Source organism: Rhizomucor pusillus, assembly GCF_041956525.1.
Source record: "Rhizomucor pusillus strain CBS 183.67 unplaced genomic scaffold VTP01scaffold_10, whole genome shotgun sequence".
Lineage (NCBI taxonomy): Eukaryota > Fungi > Mucoromycota > Mucoromycetes > Mucorales > Lichtheimiaceae > Rhizomucor > Rhizomucor pusillus.
The window spans coordinates 272,427-294,678 of NW_027192152.1; the positions used below are offsets into that span (position 1 = coordinate 272,427).

At 45.8% G+C, this 22,252-nt stretch overlaps 10 protein-coding genes across 10 annotated transcripts; 3 read left to right on the top strand and 7 right to left on the bottom strand.

The window, feature by feature from the left end:
- Positions 1-147: 147 nt before the first annotated feature.
- Positions 148-1,993, bottom strand: VTP01DRAFT_1086 (uncharacterized protein; the record flags this gene model as incomplete). The annotated part of the gene is made up of 6 exons (XM_069379268.1): positions 148-1,162; positions 1,235-1,435; positions 1,497-1,576; positions 1,643-1,744; positions 1,811-1,843; positions 1,922-1,993. 6 exons carry the CDS (start codon positions 1,991-1,993, stop codon positions 148-150), a joined length of 1,503 nt encoding a protein of 500 aa, XP_069238494.1.
- A 612-nt stretch (positions 1,994-2,605) lies between these two features.
- Positions 2,606-4,154, bottom strand: VTP01DRAFT_1087 (uncharacterized protein; the record flags this gene model as incomplete). The annotated part of the gene is made up of 5 exons (XM_069379279.1): positions 2,606-2,829; positions 2,896-3,181; positions 3,237-3,422; positions 3,487-3,533; positions 3,599-4,154. 5 exons carry the CDS (start codon positions 4,152-4,154, stop codon positions 2,606-2,608), a joined length of 1,299 nt encoding a protein of 432 aa, XP_069238495.1.
- Positions 4,155-5,509: 1,355 nt separating this feature from the next.
- VTP01DRAFT_1088 (actin) lies at positions 5,510-7,210 on the bottom strand (the record flags this gene model as incomplete). Its single annotated transcript, XM_069379290.1, has 7 exons — positions 5,510-5,557; positions 5,622-5,642; positions 5,712-5,873; positions 5,944-6,079; positions 6,154-6,827; positions 6,965-7,030; positions 7,190-7,210. 7 exons carry the CDS (start codon positions 7,208-7,210, stop codon positions 5,510-5,512), a joined length of 1,128 nt encoding a protein of 375 aa, XP_069238496.1.
- A 582-nt stretch (positions 7,211-7,792) lies between these two features.
- VTP01DRAFT_1089 (uncharacterized protein) lies at positions 7,793-9,444 on the bottom strand (the record flags this gene model as incomplete). The annotated part of the gene is made up of 7 exons (XM_069379301.1): positions 7,793-7,932; positions 8,005-8,188; positions 8,270-8,570; positions 8,658-8,899; positions 8,974-9,060; positions 9,124-9,317; positions 9,435-9,444. 7 exons carry the CDS (start codon positions 9,442-9,444, stop codon positions 7,793-7,795), a joined length of 1,158 nt encoding a protein of 385 aa, XP_069238497.1.
- A 396-nt stretch (positions 9,445-9,840) lies between these two features.
- Positions 9,841-12,319, bottom strand: VTP01DRAFT_1090 (uncharacterized protein; the record flags this gene model as incomplete). Its single annotated transcript, XM_069379313.1, has 6 exons — positions 9,841-9,922; positions 9,989-10,652; positions 10,710-11,138; positions 11,193-11,580; positions 11,642-11,801; positions 11,877-12,319. The coding sequence occupies 6 exons, from the start codon at positions 12,317-12,319 to the stop codon at positions 9,841-9,843; spliced, it is 2,166 nt and encodes a 721-aa protein (XP_069238498.1).
- Positions 12,320-13,060: 741 nt separating this feature from the next.
- VTP01DRAFT_1091 (uncharacterized protein) lies at positions 13,061-14,020 on the top strand (the record flags this gene model as incomplete). Its single annotated transcript, XM_069379324.1, has 1 exon — positions 13,061-14,020. One exon carries the CDS (start codon positions 13,061-13,063, stop codon positions 14,018-14,020), a length of 960 nt encoding a protein of 319 aa, XP_069238499.1.
- Positions 14,021-14,024: 4 nt separating this feature from the next.
- On the bottom strand, positions 14,025-14,981 carry VTP01DRAFT_1092 (uncharacterized protein; the record flags this gene model as incomplete). The annotated part of the gene is made up of 5 exons (XM_069379335.1): positions 14,025-14,138; positions 14,214-14,309; positions 14,364-14,507; positions 14,573-14,808; positions 14,876-14,981. The coding sequence occupies 5 exons, from the start codon at positions 14,979-14,981 to the stop codon at positions 14,025-14,027; spliced, it is 696 nt and encodes a 231-aa protein (XP_069238500.1).
- A 225-nt stretch (positions 14,982-15,206) lies between these two features.
- On the top strand, positions 15,207-16,623 carry VTP01DRAFT_1093 (uncharacterized protein; the record flags this gene model as incomplete). Its single annotated transcript, XM_069379346.1, has 6 exons — positions 15,207-15,355; positions 15,423-15,584; positions 15,644-16,136; positions 16,198-16,278; positions 16,344-16,476; positions 16,538-16,623. The coding sequence occupies 6 exons, from the start codon at positions 15,207-15,209 to the stop codon at positions 16,621-16,623; spliced, it is 1,104 nt and encodes a 367-aa protein (XP_069238501.1).
- Positions 16,624-16,838: 215 nt separating this feature from the next.
- Positions 16,839-19,052, top strand: VTP01DRAFT_1094 (uncharacterized protein; the record flags this gene model as incomplete). The annotated part of the gene is made up of 10 exons (XM_069379357.1): positions 16,839-16,989; positions 17,059-17,123; positions 17,179-17,374; positions 17,439-17,683; positions 17,755-17,953; positions 18,011-18,072; positions 18,128-18,206; positions 18,260-18,337; positions 18,399-18,566; positions 18,625-19,052. The coding sequence occupies 10 exons, from the start codon at positions 16,839-16,841 to the stop codon at positions 19,050-19,052; spliced, it is 1,671 nt and encodes a 556-aa protein (XP_069238502.1).
- A 180-nt stretch (positions 19,053-19,232) lies between these two features.
- Positions 19,233-22,118, bottom strand: VTP01DRAFT_1095 (uncharacterized protein; the record flags this gene model as incomplete). Its single annotated transcript, XM_069379368.1, has 5 exons — positions 19,233-20,815; positions 20,869-21,174; positions 21,242-21,274; positions 21,342-21,648; positions 21,744-22,118. The coding sequence occupies 5 exons, from the start codon at positions 22,116-22,118 to the stop codon at positions 19,233-19,235; spliced, it is 2,604 nt and encodes an 867-aa protein (XP_069238503.1).
- Positions 22,119-22,252: the final 134 nt, after the last annotated feature.

The window sequence follows — 22,252 nt, forward strand, 5'->3', positions numbered from 1 at the left end:
TGCAAAGTGGGAAAGAAAAAGGGAGAGAGGAAGCAATGTGCTTTCATATTAAAAAAAAAAGAACTTGAAACACCAAAGTAACTTTGTAAACAAAAGGGAAAATTCAAAAAGAGGGAGTGGTGATACTTCTAACGACTACGTATTATTTTACAATTTCATCTCAGATTCATAGAAACCAACTGTGGGGAACTCGGATGCGAAAGCGGCAACCTGTTTCTTGAGTTCTTGGATATCTTGGATATGCTCGCCGTTACCGATGTGTGCCTTAAAGTCGGCCAATTTAGTGCCCTGGACCTTGCCCTTCTCTTGTACTGCGATATTGACAGCATCGTCGATGAAACCAGCGATCTTTGCAAAGTCTTGTTCCTTGAGACCTCGGCTGGTCATTGCCGGGGTACCGATACGGAGACCGCCAGGGATCAAGGCACTCTTGTCGCCTGGCACGGTGTTCTTGTTAGCTGCAATGTTGACGAGTTCGAGTACACGTTCGACACGTGCACCGTCGATGCCCTTGGGCTTGAGGTTGACGAGAAGCAAATGGTTATCGGAACCGCCGGAGACGAGGTCGTATCCGAGCTGTGTGAATGCGTTGGCGAATGCTTGGTTGTTCTTTAATACTTGCTCTTGGTATTCTTTGAAAAGAGGAGATTTGACTTGCTTGAGCGCGACTGCGAGGGCAGCGATGGTGTGATTGTGAGGGCCGCCTTGGTGGCCAGGGAAAACGGATTGGTTGATGGGTCCTTCAAGGTCATACATGACCTGGTTTCCTTTCTTGTCTGTCTTGCGGACTCCCTTGCGGAAGAAGATCATAGAACCACGAGGACCACGCAAAGACTTGTGTGTGGTCGTAGTAACGATATCAGCATGTTCAAAGGGTCCCGGCAAAACGCCAGCAGCGACCAAGCCGGATATGTGTGCCATATCAGCCATCAGGTAGGCACCAGCCTTGTCGGCAATTTCTTTCATGCGCGCATAGTCGATGTTGCGAGCATATGCACTGGCACCGGCAACGATTACTTTGGGACGGTACAGCAGAGCATTGGCTTCCAGTGCGTCGTAATCGATTCTGCCAGTCTTTTCATCCAATCTGTAGGGGAAGGTCTCGAAATACGAAGAAACGGCAGAAATCTTCTTGGTGGGTGTCTGGTAACCATGAGACAAGCTTGAACAAAGGACAACATCCTGTCAGCTTGTTGTGCATCTACCTTTCCATACCAAATATCTCATCACTTACTGTCCACCGTGAGGAAGATCAAGACCCATGAGTCGATCGTGCGGCTTCATGACAGCGCTGTACACGTACAAGTTGGCAGGTGCACCTGAAAGGGCTTGGACGTTAACACCCCACTTTTCAGGATCGAGATCAAAGGCTTCCAGAGCACGCTTTTGGCACAAGAGTTCAGACATGTCAATAAATTCATTGCCACCATAATATCTATAATAGTATTATCGCGTTTAATATCACTCTGCAGAAGAAAACAGGAGGATGCTCTTACCTGGCACCGGGGTAACCTTCTGAGTATTTGTTTTGCATGACGCTGCCAAGGGCATCCATGACGGCACGGGAGGTGAAGTTCTGTCAAGCCCGCTTTCTTAGCTGTCTGATGGCGATAGCCAATGGACTCAAGATAAAAATACTCACCTCGGAAGGAATCAAGCAAACGCTTTCGCGTTGTCGCTTCTTTTCATTTTCAATGATATTGAACATTTCAGGATCATTTTGTTCCAAGCGTTCATTCAACAGCTACAACCCACGTGATTTAACCGAACGTGAATCTTGCAAAAAGTGAAAAAAGAAGTATAGCTTTACCTCTCGCTGACCAGCAGGAAAGACATATGTGCGCTATCAATAGGTATATCGTGCGTGAATATATGAATGGGACTCGAAGAGAGCATAGCTCAGTTAGTTTGTAACACATACGGCAGCCTGCAACGCGGCAGGACGGACAACAGCTTTGCCAGTTCTCGTAGCAGTTGCGAGCGATCTCAACATTGCGATTGTGGGGGAAAAGAAGGAAAAGGAGACCGGAAAGTTTACTGATACGACACAGTTTTTATTGGGCCTCATTTTTTTACGTGGCCTAAAAGAGGCAAGAGGATCCCTTTCCTTTCCTTTAGAGTATTGAGATCTGTCACCGTGCAAGTTCACCGAGTCGTGTTTTTTGGGAATTTTTTTTTCGACACTCGCCCGCCCTTGGCTGGTTCCCCTCCGAACCTTTGCTTTAATCAGTACCATTTACTTGAAGCAATATGTTGCAACAAATCCTTGATTGTTGTTTTCCATGCCTCTGATGGTTTATTTATTTTATTCATCGATACTTCTCCGTGATATAGATCGATGCACAAAAACGGTATTTTGCGTTCCCATGATGATACCTTTGCTAGAAACAGCTTATCCATATACCGATGTAAGAAGTGAAGCCACTCGTCCGTAATACAAGCAAAAGACATATGAGTCACTCTCGAAAGCGATTAAACTTGCAAAGCTGTGCGAATCCGTGCTTTTTGATTTTTTGATAAATGACAAAGAGAAAAAAAAGGACAAAAGAGTAGATCGTAATATACTATGCGCATTTTTCCAAGATTCACAGCAACAAAGTAGCTTTTAATCCCTGTGTACGTTGTTTCTCATTTGAGATAGCCGTTCCTGAGCAACATCTTCGGGCACAGGAAGATAGTAGAGCTGTGGTTCGGCCTGTGTCTTGCGAAACAAATCATCCAATGCAGGCATAGGTTTGGCGGGTGCTGGAGGAGGAATAGGGGCGGCTGTTGCAGCGGGAATAGGAGCAGGAGCAGCAGCTGTCGGCGAGGATTGACTGTCGGTGGCGGCTAATAATGAAAATACAATGTAATATTTAGTATCAGGAGGACGCCATTGTTGCGAATTTCCATTACCTCTTTGCAGCTGTCGGTTGATCTGACTGAGACCAAGGAATCGAGGCCGCCGTGTCTCTCCAGTTGTCACTGCTGGAGAAAGACTCTGGCCCTCCCGTAACAAAGCGAGGGCAGCTTCGCAATCGAAAATCTCCCGCTTATCTGCTGCATTTTGTTCCTGTTCAATAAGGATATCGGCTTGCTCAGGTGTGATACCTTCTACTTGCAACTTGTTTCCGTGTCCTTTCGGGAACTCGATACCATCAATACCTTTGAATGCTTCTTGTGCTTGATCATTGGATTCGTACTAGACATTGTGAGATGTAGATATCCAACCATCCAAGAATTGGCATCGTACTTACTACAACGTAGCAGTGAGTTTTAATAGCATCCATCCACCATTTCTTAACAGTGCCGTAACTATCAAGCAGTTGCTCCTTGACCTTTTTGGCCACTAAAGGGCGAAGGAATCCTTTTATATACAATGCAGAGCTTTCGACACTATTTGCAGCTTCTTCAGATTCTGACCGAACCTTCTTTGCCGGTTGCTTGAAAGAAAAATAAACATCTTAGCATTTGTTATGCTATTATAAACATACACTAGTAACTTACTGCCTGCGTTTCATCCTGCTTTTGCTCAGTTTCAGGTTCTACTGGAGCTACAGAAACGGGCTCGTTAGAACTCGATCCATCTTGCTTCCTTTCTGCGCGCGCCATTGCTTACCAGTGTTCGGCTTTTCTTCTGTAACTTCACGCTTACGCTTTGTCCCTCTTTCCGAATCGGTTTCCGTAGATTCTGTTTTGTCTAACGATTCAGCTTTTTCCTCTGCTTTCGCTGTTGGAGGTTCCTGCGTCCTTTCTTCAGCAATGGATGCTGTTTCATTCTGCGCAGATTCTTCCTTTTGAGTCTGTTCCTCAGCTTTGGGTGCTTCTCCAGCGGGAGCGACATTTTCGGTCTCTGCAGACGTTGCTGCTGCTGCTGCTGCTGCTGCTGGTTCAGCAGGACCCGATTCTTCAGGAACCTTTTCAGTTGGCAGCTGTTCCTTCTCCTGCTCAGATCCCGACGCTTGATTGTCTACGTCGGTCTCTGGGTTGGTCTCTTCTTCTTCTTCTTTTTCTTCTTCTCCATTAGTTGCTGCTGCATTCTGCTTCTCGCTGTTCACCGCTTCCTGCAGACGTGCCACAAGCTCATCCTTCTTGCCCTTGGTTGGGAGATTCCTCTTTGTCAATTCTTCACGAAGATCGACAACGCGTAATTTTGATAGATCGTCAGGGAGCATATCAAAAGTTAGTAAAACGACACGTCAGGAAATAGGTGAAGGAAAGAGAGAAGAGGATGTCCGATTTTGCTTTTTCGTGTCTTCCCCCATTTGCGGCCACTCCGCAAAAATCATTGTCTGTACCGCGACCAACTATATCCCTGTATAAACTGCAAAGTACAACGAAGTGATGAAGATAGGCCTCGTACCTTTGTTTATTCATTATTCGATAAAGCAACAGACAATGAAAACTCGCATATGCACGAGACAATCCGGTATCAAGCAAAAGAGGGCAATCCCAGCGAACCTTGTAGGAAATCAGCCTGTACGTTGCCTCAGCGTTTACTGTTTATATTGAATACAATCGCTCCTTGCATCAGCTCGTTCTCGTTGAAGATCACAAGAATGATGTATCTCCTGTCAATGCAAGATTGTTGGACATCTCGATAGTTTATGTAGCCTAAAGTTTGGCCATAAAAGTGCTCAGTGGAGGTACATGAAAATTCATTGCATTTGACAGTCAATATTGTATGTATGTGCATAAGCAGTCAGATTCTCATGGCTGATAGAACACTTGCTCGTTGACCACGTGCGTTAGATATGCTATGCATTATTCATCCAAGCGTAAATTGAGAATAACAGTCGCTTGAATCGCTTATTACAGATATCCGTTTTCAAATGGATAGGATGCACTGCTCGTCCCCTAATCCGTCTTTTTTGGTAATATGAAAGTTCAATTTAAGATAAACAGATCCACTACATACGCATCCGGAATCAACTTTATTTACATGTACGTAAATGCCACTCATTGGAAAATGTATGGCGACTGCATTCCGCAAATCCAGTTCTCCGCTGCCAGGATGCCCAGCAGCACATTGAAATGAAAGCGGTCGTCCCACCTAGTCATGTTCTTGATACACGCTGCACTTGTCGGAATGTGTCCACATCGTGCCACATTCTCAGGTCAACTGTACATACGTATATTATAGATGTCACTTTTGATTGACACGCAGCACATGCACACTGTGGCTAGCCGTGCAGACTATCCATATGTAGATGTTCCAGTGTTCTCTAAAGAAGATCTGAGCATTTCTGAGTTTCTGAAACTTTGAAGATCATGAAACCAGATATATACTTTATAATGATATTGTTTCGTATAGATACTATCATATCGTCACTGCTTGTTAGTTAACTGAAAGATACCCTTTTTTACTGAAAAAAAAAAACAAATAGTCTTCTTTAATCTGATCCTCCCTTTCGAAATGCTGTGCACGCATCCCTCACTAAAGCGACCAAAAAACATGGATGGATTGATATGGGGTACGCAAATTTTATTCGAATACGATGAATTTTTGTTGCTGGGTAAAGCGTTAGACTTAGAAGCACTTGCGGTGGACAATAGAGGGACCAGATTCGTCGTATTCCTATGAAGCATGCGGTTAACATCCCTTTCCTGACAAACTCACATACAGCCTAGCGTGTACTTACTTGTTTGCTGATCCACATAGCCTTTTTTTTGATAAAGCAAAACCTTGTTAGCTTTGCTGCAAAGAAGAAAAATCTCATGTAATGACATACCTGGAAGGTGGAAAGGGAAGCCAAGATGGAACCACCGATCCAAACGGAGTACTTGCGTTCGGGAGGAGCAACAATCTTGATCTTCATGGAGCTTGGTGCCAAGGCGGTGATTTCCTTCTGCATACGGTCGGCAATACCAGGGTACATGGTGGTACCACCAGACTAAAAACAGGTAACGGAGCTTAATATGCGCCACAAGAGAGTACACTCGAGATCCTTAACCGATAATTACCATGACAACGTTGGAGTAGAGATCCTTACGGATATCGACATCACACTTCATGATGGAGTTGTATGCAGTCTCGTGGATACCAGCGGTTTCAAGACCGAGGAGAGAAGGTTGGAAGAGAGCTTCAGGAGCACGGAAACTGGAGGATGGATACAGAGATTAGTCTAAGCTCTGAAGCGGCAGAGGAGGAGGAGAAGGAGAGTTGTAGCTTACCGTTCGTTGCCAACGGTGATGACCTGACCGTCAGGTAATTCGTAGGACTTTTCAAGGGCAGAGGACTGAGCGGCAGTCTGCATTTCCTGCTCAAAGTCGAGAGCGACGTAACAGAGCTTTTCCTTGATATCACGGACAATTTCACGCTCAGCAGTGGTGGTGAAGGAGTGACCGCGCTCGACGAGGATGCGGACGAGGTATTCAGTCAAGTCACGACCGGCCATGTCGAGACGGAGAATAGCGTGTGGGAGGGCATAACCTTCGTAGATGGGGACAGTGTGGGTGACACCATCACCAGAGTCGAGGACGATACCGGTGGTACGACCGGAAGCGTAGAGGGAAAGGACGGCCTGGATGGCGACGTAGAAAGCGGGGGCGTTGAAGGTTTCAAACATGATCTGGGTCATCTTCTCGCGGTTAGACTTGGGGTTCAAGGGAGCTTCGGTCAAGAGAACGGGGTGTTCCTCGGGGGCAACACGGAGTTCATTGTAGAAGGTGTGGTGCCAGATCTTCTCCATATCGTCCCAGTTGGTCACGATACCGTGTTCAATGGGGTAACGGAGAGTAAGGATACCTCTCTTGGATTGAGCCTCGTCACCCACGTAGGAGTCCTTTTGACCCATACCGACCATGACGCCGGTGTGGCGAGGACGGCCGACAATGGATGGGAAGACCTAACGCATGCCAAGTGTCAGAATTCTTGCTTTTTTGTCTCGTTTCCATGGAAAATAGAGGTCCGCCAGCCCGGGGCAAGAGAGAGTCTTGACCGCACCACGTCCCGACGGACCAACTATTCTGTGGGTGTACTTACAGCACGAGGGGCGTCATCACCGGCGAAACCGGCCTTGCACATACCGGAACCGTTGTCAATAACCAACTATGCAGAGATGGTGGTCGAGATGAGTACAGGAAAGTAGAGATGACGAGCAGATGGGCAAGATTGCTGAGCCTATCTGTTGTATGCGTCGCAACAGAACGGGCCCTGTGCCTGCAGGGCGTGTCTGTTTTGCGAGCGTGTTTTTAGACGAGCACTTACAGCAGCAACTTCTTCCTCCATTGTGTGTGTGTGATATAGATTAAAGTGAAGACAAGAAAAGGTAGCGAGAAAAAAAAAGAAGAAAGGGGAAGGCAGGCGGACGCGAAAGTGCTGAAATTTAAAGACCAAGCTGTGGTAGGTCTTTCGTGACGCAGGCGGGCTCTACGCCGTGTAATTGGATCGCAGTTGCTCTCCGGGTAAACTCAGCTCTCAATTGAGATTTGGCCACGCGCGTGTTGTGTTTCTGTCGATACCAAGCTGGACTGCTGGCGAGATTCGATTTTGCCAAGCAACACACCGCAGCATACACGTGAGACAGTCATGGACTCTCTTTGTGCGTTTTTTGCAAGGAGATAATGTTACAGAACGAAGGTCCTCGTGTATTAGAATCTCAAAAGGTAAACTATCGTACAGCTGTCTGTAGCACACAGGTATAAGCATTTTCACTGTTCATGGTTCGGAACTTTTCTGGCACGAGACAGGCTCAACCCTTGGAACGCCGAGCCAGGGCAGAGCAAGGATTCAGGCGCTAAGAGGGGACCTTTGTCTCTAATAATTCATCACCATCAGATCTCCTTTCTCTGTGCGGACGTCTCCTTGTCCCTACGCATGTTGGGACGACATCTTGAGTTGCTCGGCTGATAGGGGCTGAAAGTTATGGACATCAATTCCTCGTGCCAGCAGTTCCTGCTCGCACTGAGGTGGCACAAGTCTCGGCACCAAGTCCGGTCTAATCGACAATTCTATTCCCCAAATACAAATAAGCTTTTTGGTCATCGATGACACATATCTCTCTATTATCTATCACCACTCACCGTGAGCCGAGAAATCGAACAGAGGAGGGAATGGTTGACCGTTGGGCATAGTGCCTGCGGGATCACGAAGAGGATCGAAGAATGGGTGACACAGCGCCTCGATCGCCGACACTCTGTGCTGCGGATGATACTGAAGCATTTTTGTGATTAAATCAACCGCCTCATCCGGAGCACCGGCAAAGATCTACATAATACAGAGCACGGATCAGCATACTACCTCTAAAAACAGAAATTTTCTCTTTTCTATTCTTTTCTCCTCTCTTACCTTGGATAAAGAATGAGGTTTGATTTGAGGGAATCTATGTTCTACGTAGCTTGCATTCATGGCTGCAATCTCGTCTTTTGACGGTGTGCCAAGGATCTTTATGATTTCCACCAGCTGATCAATGCCGCTGTCTCCTGGGAAGAACGGTTGGCCCAGCAACAGTTCCGCCAAGACACATCCAGTGGACCATATGTCAATGCTGAGTGTGTAATTCGTTGCGCCAAATATCAATTCCGGCGCGCGATAATACCTTGAACAAATATAAGAAACGTTTGGTTCACCTGGCACAAGGACCTTGGCACTGACAAGACGACGTAGTACCGAGCACAAAAACGGCCGTGCGTGTCAGTCTAGTTCTCCACTCCATCGTCTGATTTTCCTGTCTCACCTGCCAAAGTCACACATTTTGCAGATCCCCGTTACCGGATCCAGTAAGACATTTTGCGGCTTGATGTCACGATGGCAAATGCCAAGTGAATGAATATACGCCAGCGCTCTAATCACTTGATAGATGTATACGCGTACAAGCATGATCGGCATGGATTGTTTCTGCTTGGCATAATGTCGGATGGCACGAAACAAAGTATCGGGCACATATTCCATAACCAAATTCAAATAAACCTCCTCTTGCTATGTCGATCACAACTTGATGGTTCAGCTTCTTACTTTGTAACCCCCCACGCAATATTCTGATTCCGTTCTACCTTATTTTCCACTTGATTGTAAAAATACGACTTTAACCGACAAACATTGGGATGATCGACTATTCGCATCAACTGCAATTCGCGGTTCTGCAATCATATCGGTCAGTGCAAAGCATACATATATCTAGTATATACGCAATAACCATATACCTTGAATCGTTTGTCTTGGAGCACTTTCTTTATGGCTGCGTCCTCGTTGGTGTCGACCAGCTTCGTTTGATAGACTACACCGAACGACCCGTTCCCTGTGATTTTTTTGTTGGTGTATGCCAACTTGATCTGCTTGCCGGTTTTGGCATCTTTGGCAACCACTTGAATGGTTTTGCTAATGTCGTGATTGGAAACTACGAGGCGGGCATCCCAGTTAATGCCGTGCTGCTTTCACATGGACTGATGGGCCGGTTTGCAAGCAACTTGGGCAAAGCATGGAGCTGCCGACGGCTCAGCATAATAATACTCACCAGAACTCATAAGCACGCGTTAAAGAAGGAAAAGCCCAAGTCCGGTCGCAAAACTCTCCCAACTTGCAGACGAGGCATTCATTGGTTCTTGCCATTGTGGGCAAAGTTCTCCGACACCCTGGTGATGTTTCGCTCTCAGGCGTGTTTTTCTTTCTTCTACATTGAGCAACGTATATCCGCCGAATACAGTACAACTTTTCTCTTCTGTTCTCCTCTCTTCAAATCATTATTGAATAGTAGTACAATCTAACAGAGTTGAATCATGCAGATGGTATCCTTATTTTCAATTAATGCATTTTTCTTTTTTTTTGGCAAGCAAGCAAGCTTCTCCCCGTAGGCAGCATCCAATTTCTAGAAACACCCCTGGATTCTTTTTTACTCGTACGATACAAGCCAGCGAATAATACTACTGTGGCACTCGACCACGCAAGAATTCCAATACGGCTGCAGTTCCTTGGTCCAAAAGCGCAGGACGGGGAACACGAAACCTAAATAGGATTTTATTTTGAGCGGCGCGATGATGAAAAGCAGCAGCGCTCGTATCAGCAACTTACCTGTTGCCGTACAACACCAACTCACGGATAGAAGTAATGAGTCCAATTTCTGGTGGTAGTTTTGCAATATCATTGTTGGCCAGATCTATAATCTCGAGGCCCTGCAAGGTGCTAGGTAATATCTGCTCAATCTTGTTCGAATTAGCCCGCAGAATTTGGAGACAAGGCAACAGATCACGCAAATTCTCGGGTAAAGACGTAATAGTGTTGAAATTAACAATGAGCTCGGTGAGCTTGGGAAAAGATATCTGATCACCATCACCAGCATTGATAACTGAAAGACGGTTGTGGGAGATATCCAGCGTCTTGAGCGCTGTAAACACAATAGATGATTTCAAAGATATAGATTCCAGTTTGTTGTGGTCCAGCTTGAGGTTTACCAAGGTACTTGACAACATTTCCAATGACATTGGAACCTTGGTCAATCCATTGTAGCTCAAGTTGAGAGTAACAGGATACGTTGTGAGCAAAGTAGAATCGACGTCATCCAGTCCCTTTCGAGATAAATCAAGTGTGCCGGATGCTTTGATCGGCTCCGTATCCACCGATGCATCTGCTGTTGACTTTGCAGGAGCAGCTGTAGCCAATCCACCGTGGATACGCTTGTTGTCTTCTGCCATGTCCTCCTGAACGTCATCCGCAATGCTGCCCGCACCTTGCTCATCTAAAGCTAGACCGTGAACATTCATACTCGCTGTATTTATCGATGCAAAACTCTTACCCTGATCCTCCAACGTCGCTTTGGTCCGAAGAGACTCTATGAGTTGAGCCATGGATACATTCCTAGGTGCAGAACGCAGCGGATTGCCTTCCCAGCTTAAGAATGCCAACTCTGGTAAGGTTCCCAGCTGTTGTGGAAGAGATCGCAGCAAATTCGCTCCAATATCCAAACGTCGCAAGCTCGTAAGACACCAAAGCACCTTGGGTAGCTCTGAAAATTGGTTCGATGAAATATCGAGGGTCATCAGATTGGCGCTGCCCTGTAATACGTCCAAGCTTTGGTCATTTGCGAACTGATTCCGTGCAGCTAGCAGCTCCTTGAGGTTGGGCATCTGGACCAGACAATTTTCACCGCTTTCTGCAAGCGCGGATAGATTATTGTGATGCACATCGATCCGATGAAGAGCTGGTAATTCCAGACAACCATTGCCTGCAAAAAGCCAATGTTAATATTTGCAGCAAATGCAAATATTTGTTTACTCACCATGGAAAAATATAGTTAGTCGATTGTTACCAAGCAGCAATTCCTCAAGCTTCGCCCAGGCTCCCAATTCCTCTACAGGTGGCAATTGGCACAGCTTATTGTTGTTTAGAGCGAGTCTGCGCAACTTGGGCAGCTGTCCTATATCACTGGGTATATTTTCGAGCGAATTGTGCCCAAGGTTCAGGAATTCAAGACTTTGAATGCGGCTCAGCGAATTTTGTGGTATCGACGTAAGTTGGTTGTGTGCCATATCCAAATCTCTCAGCTTGGTCAATCCAAAAATAGATTCGGGAATCGTCTCAAATTTGTTACGCGACAAGTTGAGAACAGTGAGCTGTTGCAATAGATGCAAAGATCCAGGCATCGAGGTGAGATTATTGCTCCTCAGCTATAGATTTCGTGAGTAATGTAAGGCCGACAGTAGTTATCCATGAGTATAGCTCACTTACATCCAAGGTAACAAGAGCACCAAATTCTTGGCCGAGCCGTTCATCAATGTACTCCAGCTCGTTGTCAGTGGCAATGAACTTGATCAATTCCGTGTTATCATACCAGGCGTCACCGGAGGAGTTGAAATCGACCACGATTTTGTTGGGATCCACGTGGTACCTGAAACGTCTTAACTGTCAAAATATATCGATTGGCAGAATAACGAAAAGAAAACCCCCTCCTCGTGATACTTGCATATCCCAGACTTCACTTGGTATCGCTGTGAGCTCTCGACTCGAAAGATCAAGTTTTCCCGAGGATTTCGCACGCTGCAAGACCGTTTGCAGTTTCAGATTGCTCTTTGGAGTATCCGTGCCAAAGGCAGCATCCTTTTCGAAAGCTTCGTCATAAGTATATCTTTCTGTACCGGTCATGACTCGGCGTTCCGGACCACTTCTCAGTGGTCCTGTCGATGAGGACGCTGCCTTTTTGCGAGCGGCCGCGGTGGCCCTCTGCGCAGCCATAAACTCCCTCACACCTTCTGAGGCGCGGGCTCTCGTTGTCGTTGTCGTTGTCGTCGTGGTCTTCTTAGGAACTGCGTCTCGAGCCGCCGATTCTGTTTTCGCTTGCCCTTGCTGGCGCAGCGTAGATGCCCTGGTAGGCCTCGGCTGATTCAGAGATGCTCGCTTCGAATGCATCTGTCAACGGCTAAAGTTCACAGAATGCCTTCGGACACTGAATGATGCAGAGTGTTCACTGCCGCGGTGCAGCTCCAACTGTGGAGAGCCTTTGAAGCTGTGAAAAAAGGCTAGATGTATGTATTTGTATCAAAAAACCGGTAGACGATGGCACATGTCTTAAACACTATAAGCACAACCATGTAATACGATATCATAAAAGCCTTTGCAACACTAAGTGGAATAAATCTGTATAGGTATGCCAGCGATCACAAGTTAGTGTGACAGACCATCTCCTGGTACTTGATGCTAAAATTTACATGCACTGAGACGACTTTGCTACTGGTCTTACTAATTTATAGATGAAGTTCATCGATGTACACCTATGTGTTATGTAAAGTGCGTGTGCCTGAATATCTCTGGACCCACCATGCTTGCATGTGGAACTTGTCCGTTATCTGATCCTGTTTATCTTAGTTCCAAAGGCAACAGGAAGATATCTCGAAGGATTTGGAGATCCCATGTTCCTATTTCCGCATTCTGATGAGTGATATGTAAATACAGATCACCCTGTTCGCTTGCTGGAACTCTTTGAAGAACATGATCAATTTTACAGCAGCTATTATTCAATTTATTGGCTGCCAAGGTGCGCCAGCCGGCTTTGGGGAACTCACTCAAGGTTTGTCAAACTTAACAGCAGCAGGTCAGCTTTTGCTGCTTTGTCGCTCCTTTTCTTTCCCTCTCTTTCTTGCAATCTTTTACATGCAACGATTTGATGAGACTTTCATTCCTCGGTCCTTTCCAGCAGCGAGCGACAGGGAGACGCGCGACGGAGTGTACGACACAGTTCTGACACCTCCTACTACTGCAAACAAATACTACAGTAACCCGCTGTATATCGATAACCAGTATCTGTCTTTGTTGTCCCTGATCGATAACACATATCCACCGCAACTATGCACCATATGCGACAGAATATCTAGAGGAGCATCTGAATCCGAACAGCACTTTCGTTCGCAGCATGCAGGGCGACGTCGGTTTCGTTGCCTGCATCCACATTGTGAAAGGCAATTCAACTCTCGCGGCGCTTTACACTTCCATCTTAGTCATTCCCATATCATCAGACAGGCATCAGTCCGACGAGCTCGCGCTGACCCACCCTACTTGCATCTCAAAACCGAGCCTCCCTTAGGAACCTTTTCACCATCCCAGTCGAAACAATCAGTCATTCTCACCGACACTTCCTCCACCAGAGCTGATTCTCCCAGCTGCCCTGAATCATCATCGCCCTCCCCCATTCCTACCACACCACGTCCAGCAGTTGTAAACAATGGCAAGGAAATTTTGTTCAAAATCCACACTGCTGGCTCCTTTGCATCTGCAGAAAAGAAAAAGTCGCGTATTATCCTGCCAACAAGCTGCCCGTGTTGTCAGATGCAATTCACACATCGACAAACGGTTATCCAGCATCTCGTTGATTCCCACCACGGTGCACCGCCGCTGCGCTGCTCATTTCCAAACTGCAAAAATAACTCGTCCATCTACAATGCAAAGGACGATCTCGTTCATCACATATTGCGGTCGCATGATTGGGATGGCGAAAACAGCTGGATCGGTCGCGAACAAGACGACAAGGCATGCGTTGTGCCATCATCATCATCATTCAAGTATCTGACTGAAACTCAAAGAGCTGATGCCGGTGACAATACGCTGTACACTTAATAATTTATTCGTTTGCTTGCTGTTGATATTCCTTTCTCTTCTTTTCCTCGACCGATAACCGTAAGAAACTGTGCACTTTACCGGCGGCTTCGAAGCACTTGTCGTGACATGCGAAATACTACCCAGTAACTGCCTGTCAGCATACGCAAACTTTTACCAACACTAAACACCAGAGTTATTGTAATTACATTACCTCGTCAGGAATAAAATCACCAATAGAGTCAGATAGCAATGCATGTGCACTCTTGTTTATGCTATCAAATGCAAATGTGTGGACAGATGCTGCGTTCTATGCAGTAACTTGAGCAACGACAATTCATATGCTTCCACAGAAATCCGGTACCTTGAGCTCTGCAGCCGTTGGATCCATGATAATCTCCTTTGTATTCTTATCTACCATGCAAGACATGGCTGTGGCCATATATTTCATGGGTATACCAGCATCCAAGAGAGCAAGCGAAATGGCATTGACGGCAGCAGCTAACACCTATGCATACATTCAGGTAAGAGCCTACCTTGTTCTCTGGGATATCCATTTAAATATACACTCACAGAACCATCATCTTTAAGAATTTGGACTACAATTTGCACTAGCGTCCGGGGCATCAGACCACCTAGGATGACGGGCTCGAACGCGTTCCTCAGGTATCGCTCCCACAAGCGCTCGGTTGTCGTTGATACCCCAACAGCCGGTCGAACCACAAGTTCGACAGTCGCTTCGTCTAGCTTCTCGTCACGCATCGTCACCTCCGTCGGACCCACCACTGACACTAGCACTGATGTGTTGCCTGCATGTCAACGTTCTCGTGTTTAGATCTGGGGGAGCATTCAACGGCCGTTGCTAATAGACAATACCAATATCAAACCGTGCTGATCCGTCTGCTTGATGTAATACATTCTGCGCTGCTGTGAACTGTCGCAACTGATTGCTGTCTGTCCGCCGATCAGGTCTTTTTATCATGCTGTCTTTAGAAAAGGGAATAGAAAAAAAAGGTAAAAGGAACCCAATTTCATGCTGGGAGACAAAAAATTCGGTGGCTCGCACTTGCCCTCCCGAGAGGACTCATCATTATCATCATCATCATCATCGACATACGAGCTTTTTTCCAATAGACATTTAATTAACATCTAGTCACAAACATATATGCAAGATTCACCATGCTAGTTATTTTTTATCTTCTTTTTAATGAACACAACTCATTCAATACCGGCATCCCGTTCCTCTTTCATCGCCCCATGCTCAACAATAGCACTACCACCGTCCGCGTTTGATGAATCGTTTGTTAGATGCATAAGGCAGATCGATATCAAGCCTGATCCTGTGGCACACTTGGTGTAAAGATTGGAAAAAGTACAACTGTCCATGTTGTTATGCAACTTATATACACGACGTACCATACAGGCAATCGCGCGATATGCTGTGGGTCACGGACAAACCAAGAAGACACCGCGATCAACTGGTATTCCCCCAGCCAGATGGGCTTGCAACGTACAATACCAGAAATGGGCAATATCTCGATCTAAACGATGGTCTTCAATTCAAACCATCATGTATCACTACAGGGTAAAAAGATAAAAAAAGACTCCAATTTGTAAACCAGCTGTTATTTACGTTTTTTGCAGACTTGGATACATTGCTGCAGCAGATCTTAATGGGGAGCTTAGAGTTATGAGCGTTTACGATAACCGGCGCAAAAAGAGGAAAATTTTATGGACGCAGCAATGCCCCACCAGTATTTCATTGACAAATGTATGTGGAGAAAACAAGCTGCTAGCCAGCAAGGAGGATGAGCATATTTCAATTTTCTCGATGCCTACACTTGCTTCCGAAGCATCGATACAAGTTGATCAGCCAGTATCCAGAGTCTCAATAAGTTCGGATGGCACAAAGATGGTGGTACTGTGCGCTGACCATATTGCCCGCCTCTACTCTTTCCGTTCTCCAAGAATTGCAGAGCTGGTAGGCAGGTTTGAAATGCCTCTGGGTTCTGTCAATACGTGTGTAGACTGGAAGGATGATACACAATTCGCCATTGCTTGCGATCTCGGATTCACGCGAGTTGTAGATATCCGAAATATTGGGAAGGCCGTCCAGGATTTGACATCTAAAGGACATGTTTGTAAATTATACATTGAACTCATCGAGGAGGAACGCTACTGAAAATCCTGCAAACTAGGCGTTGTCGTCACCGTTATCCGCAATCCGAAGTATCAAGTACTCTAAAGCTGGCAGTGTGGATTTTCTAGCGTTTGCTGAGGCAAGTATTTTCTTTTTTGTTGAATTTAGATGACTCCATATAATATTTTTGTGAATATTACACAGGATACGTCCTTTGTGAACATTGTGGATGCTCGGAATTACGATAAGCATCAAGTTGTACATCTACATCAACAAGGACCCGATTTGCCTACCACAGGACTCTGTTTTTCGTCTGATGGTACGCATATCTACGTCGGTAAGTCTTTTTTTGTAGAACAATCTTTGAAAGAAAGATATAAACTGACTCGTACCTTTAGGTCTCGCGAGAACCTGCATTGCTGATCTTCCTATTAACCTAAACATTCGTCGATATTTTCCTGCACCACCTTGTACATTTTTCTAACTATTGTCATTGATTATTTACATTGTTTCCTGGTATATAAATTATATATTGAACCACATAGGGTTCACCAAGGTGCGAAGGCTGTGAGTGTTGTGTGAAGCAATGAGAGGCAGGCAGGCAGGCAGGCAGCAGCGGCATTTTTGCGGAAAACTTTTTTTGGAACTCGGGTGGGTCCTTGATCGCTTCTGCTGCTGCCTTTTCATTTTCAGGACACCATGGAGCGTCTTCAATTCTACTACACGGCCGGGCATACTTTGGAGCGGCTTGAGAGTGAGGAGGGACTTACGGTGAAAGCAGCCGTGCTTAACGATCCGAAAGTTTACGACAAGAAGCGAACTTATGCATTGATCGCCGAAACCTTGCAATGTAAAGATCGATCGCTGCAGGCAGTTACATTATCGTTTCGTTGCCACTTTTTCTAACTTTATAAATCAGTCAAAAGAGTCATTGACGAGATAATTGATCGATCGAACGTTTTGCAAAAGGAGCGATACAGCAAGGTGTGTGTCACTCTTGATTTTTGGCAGGGAGGGCATCTACTGAATTTGGTGCTAGGTGGTGAAAAACAGAGCAATGGCCCGATTGTTTATCCACGACCTGCTATTTTCAAAAGATGGATTGCAACTCGCTCGCAAAAACAAGACGAGACTGAGAATTCGAGAATTTCGAAATGTACTTTATTACACATTGGAGTTGATAAAGAAAGAGTGGGGAATCACTGACAACGAGGAATTGAGAGAAGGAAATATTGGTAATGTCTACATCTGTTTTGAAAAAAAAGCTGGGAACGATGAACCTGATGTCATGTTTTCTAGTAAATTTACCACGCTTTGTACGAGTTAATACGCATAAAACAGATATTGCAACCGTCATCAAACACTTTGCAGCCGAGGGATATAAATATCTAGATGAGCAGGAACTGCTGGACGGGACGCCCTACTCAGCATTGCAACCCAAACAATTCTGCAGCGATTACCATATACCCGAATTACTCGTATTTGCACATGGAACCGATCTTCACGCTCATCCGTTATACGAATCTGGCGACATCATCCTTCAGGCATGCTTTGATATTTACTTAATTGAGAGAGTACTCTCGCCATTTCTTTCTGACAAACCTAACCCATACAGGATAAAGCTTCATGTCTTCCGGCCAGAGCACTCAATCCTCCACACCACGCTACAGTCATAGATGGATGTGCAGCACCAGGCAACAAAACATCACATTTATCAGCACTCATGAGTAATACTGGCAAAATATTCGCATTTGATAAGGACGGAAAACGATTGGATCTTTTAAAGCGATTGACGGCAAAGGCGGACTGTCAGAGTAAGGTTAATTTCTGTTACATGGATATGCAACATGCTAAGAACGTTTAATTGTTAGATATACATACCAAACACACATCCTTCCTAGAAGAAGACCCCAAAGATCCCATGTACAAAGATGTAAGCTTAAAACAATAGGACTTGTTATATACATTTATGCTGACTGTTTGAACAGGTAGAATATATTTTACTCGATCCGTCATGTTCTGGTTCTGGTATCGTCAATCGTCTAGACGAATTATTAAAGACACAAAGTAAGCGAGGGGAGATTGGTATTTGCCACTATTGTAATCTGACAAAAGATTAGAACAAGTCGAGAATGAAGAGAAACGGTTGAGGACGCTATCGGATTTCCAAGTCAAGATGGTGCTGCATGCATTCAAATGTAAGTAGTCTGTTCTATACTCTTCCTCCCAATCATCATATTTAACCAAAGATCGATCTAGTCCCAAAAGTCAAACGCGTTGCATATTCTACGTGTTCCATACACACGGAAGAAAACGAAGAAGTCGTAAAGAGAATATTGGCAGAAACGAAACAATTTAAATTGGTCGATATGTTTGCGGAAACCATGGATAGAGGATTAGCGATATCATCTGATGAAAGTGATCAAGGTATTATTATACTAAAATAGAAAGGAGAATTGGCGAAGACTAATTTCTTTCCACAAAGAAATTGCAAAAATGGTACTACGCACTGATCCTCGACGACACTTGACGAACGGTTTCTTTGTGGCCGTTTTCCAACGCAAAAATATCAAGGACACGCGACCTGACGATCTGTGGCACCGGTTTAGTTTACCAGAAGAGCTGGTCTCTGAATCGCGCAAACTATATCTGGATCGCATTCAACAGCAAGAAGAAGAAAAAACCTTGCAGCCACTGAAACGAAGCGAGATGGTGTATCCGCCCAGAGGCAAGAGCCCGCGTCTTCAAGCGAAACGCAACAAGCGGATAGAAGCGAGAGCAAAGCACGAGCAACTCAAGATGGAGATCAAGCAAAAGATCAAAAAGGAAAAGCCAAAGAAGCAGAAATTACTGGCAGAGGCTAAAAAAGCAATTGAAGCAGCTAGACAAGCTAAAAAAGCATCTAGTAATTAAATTGCATGTTATATTCATTTAGAGAGCACACCAAATTTTCAAGTTGGACAGATTAATAATAATAATCATATTAATATTAAAGAGGTGCTGGGCAGTATAGATATAAGAGGCTTTTAATGGGATTAAATAGCGATGAAGAGAACAAGATGGTGGGGAAGGTAGGATTAAAAAAGATGGTGGTTAAGATTGCTGTTGCTGTTGCTGCTGCTGTTGTTGTTCTTGTTGTTGTTGAGCTACTTTGCCAAGTTCAAAAAGAATAGTGTGGTACAAATTTCTGTAGATCTTTGTGCGTTGCGACCCGTTAGATGCTTCGTCCTCAGCTTCCTTTACTTTGACACCTAGTCTACCACCGGCCCATCGAGCCTGGTATATCAAAACTGTGAAACGCAGCGGCTCCCCTTGCGCGGCGGTCTGATCCATTGGAAGTTCAGGCTCATCTATGCGGCTCGAGTGAGTCGAGTGTTCCATGTTCTCAGGTCGACGTAGGAATTTCAGCCAATCGGGATAATCGCATGTGCAGTGCAACGTGAATGGATCAACAACCGATTGCTGTGTCCGTATGTTCATAAGCCAAAGCAGATCATTCAAATCATCCATCATCTTTTTGGGTGTGCTTCGGAAGAGGTGTCGACGGTTAAAGTTGAATAGGCTCTTTGGATGTGCTCCCAATGTTGGCATCGGTCCTTCGTCGCCCGATTCGGATACTCGCCCTGCAGGGATTGGTGGCACTGGCGGTATCGGGTCTGAATTCTTTGTCTGTTCCATGGATGATCGCTGGTATTTGAAGGCACCGCGGTTGATGGATAATCTTCTCCATGTTCCGCGCGGCTTCTTGTCGTCATTAGCATTATTACTGCTATTATCAACCTTGAGGAATTGCTGGAACGTTTTCTTGAGTGGAGTCGAGGCAGATGCAGTTGGCGTGTTAGATGGTTTGTTGTCGGCTGATGCGGGAACAGGAGGCAAAGCTTTCTCGTTTGCATTCGCATCTGTTGAAGATCGCGGCGATTGGACATTGTTGCTAGGCAGGATCGCTCCCAGGCGCCGAGCAGCACTCTTGCTTCGTGAAAGTAACGTCGAAGACAAGCGGGCAGTGCTAGAACGAGTGGGTAAATTAACGCTTCCAGATCGGCTAAGGTTCGAAGTTTCGGGCGTTGTTAATTTAGGAGTGCTGGGTGCACGGTCAGTCTTTCTACGCGTCAAGGTAGTTTCTCCTGTTCCTAGACGAGTACGAGCGGTGATGGTGCTATTGGAACGACGCAGAGTCGGTGTAGAGTAAGCTGCGGTTTGCTGTGCACGATTTAATTGGCTCTGTCTCTTGTCATATTCTTTCTTCTCTTTGACGAGGTAATATATTGAGACCAAAGGATCATACATGGCAGGTAGAGATAGAGGGTCGTCCTGGATTTGAGACGTTCGTTTGTTGCGCAGACTTCGCCGCCAGCGTGGCTTGCTAGACTGTGTGCCATTCAAGAGCTGCTGCTGATAGTTCTGATCTATCTGCGATGCTGCTAGCTGGTAATCGGAACATGCAATGATGGCTTCCAATTTTGCGTAGATTTCACGAGGTTCACCGAATCCGAACCCACCCATTCCCTCTACAATGTCCATGTCGATAGATTCCAGAGGCTGGCGATGCGGTAGATGGTTCTGTATCGGTTCATCGTACCCTTTGTTCATCCATGGATGGTTCCGCACTTGAGAAAGCGTATAGCGTCGTTTCGGGTCGACAACAAGCACATGCTGCAACAGATCAATGCAGTCTAATGCATGTGTCAGAGAAGTTAACTCATGTGATCATTTGTGCATGCAGTACCTTTGCTTAGGTGATCAGGGTATCCATCGACCTGCCCTGCCTTGATTTTCGCGTGCAGGGCGGGCAAACTGGTATCATCAAAAGGCACGCGGCCACAGACTAGGACGTAGAGCACGACTCCGAAGCTCCATACATCGACCTCGGGACCAGTGTAATGGCGGGCTTGGAGCAGCTCAGGTGCAGCGAAATACAACGAGCCACAGAATGTGCTTAGCAACCGTGAGGGCGAGTAGATGTTTGACAAGCCGAAATCAATTATCTTGATGTCCTCGTTGCTCGTGATCAGGATGTTTTCTATTTTGAGGTCTGTCCAAAAACGGAAAAGATGGAGTCAACCGGCCAGCTCCAGAAGGGCAAGCGAGCTCGTGCTTACCTCGATGTACAATTGAATTGCGGTGACAGTAATCTATATGAAACCTCGTTCTTTAATACACTTTGGACCTGAACATCGTGTTATCGTTTTGACGCTTTACCTAATGCGCTCACAATCTGTCTAGCGAATTTGCGGGCTTGCTTCTCGCGCAGCTTGCCATGGCTGATGATATAATCGAGTAACTGACCACCATCCACGTATTCCAAAAACATGTAATAATAGTCGCCCTCATTGATCCATTCTTTCAGCTGACATATGTTTGGGTGGCGCAGGAGCTGCATCATGGCCATTTCCCGCACTGTACGCTGCTCACGTTCCTTGGGTGTGTCTTTGGGGTCTTTGGCTTTGGCGTTGTTGCTATCAGCAATAGCTGCCAAGTTCACCTTGGGCATGATCTTGACTGCATACTATGAATGAAAATACATATATAAAGGAACATTACAGTGCATCAGTGCATGAGAAAAAAGAAAAAGAGAGAGTTTCCTTGCACTGAGCAACGAACCTGTTGTCTGTCACTGTCAGTCAAGCACTCTGCGAGTTTGACCTTGCCCATGCTGCCAGCACCAATGGTCTTGCGGTAAATGACATAGTTACCGACTCTCAGCACTCTTCGGCGTTCGGAAGCCTTTCGAGCAAGACTTTCTTGGCTGCGTCGCTTGCCGTTGCTACCATGGTGGTTGCTGCTATCCAGCGTGCTCGACTGGCTGTGCGAAGAAGCATCGTGCTTGCTTACAGAAGATTGCCGAGCAATCGTTGAAGCATTCCGTCTACTCTCGGCCGAGGATTTGACTGATGGAGAGCGTCGAGCAAGTACCTCGGGCTCCCTGCGATATAGATCAGGCTCAGTGACAGGTGGCGCGACAGTGGTGGCTGTCATGAGCAGAGAGGACTGAAAAGAAGATAGAAAAGGAAAAAGAGAACGGCAAGTATGGAAAAGGAGGGCAAGTAAGTACCGCTTCAACGAGCTCATTTTCACTTGGCCCAAAGTGGGTCGCTTGTGTCACAGTAGGG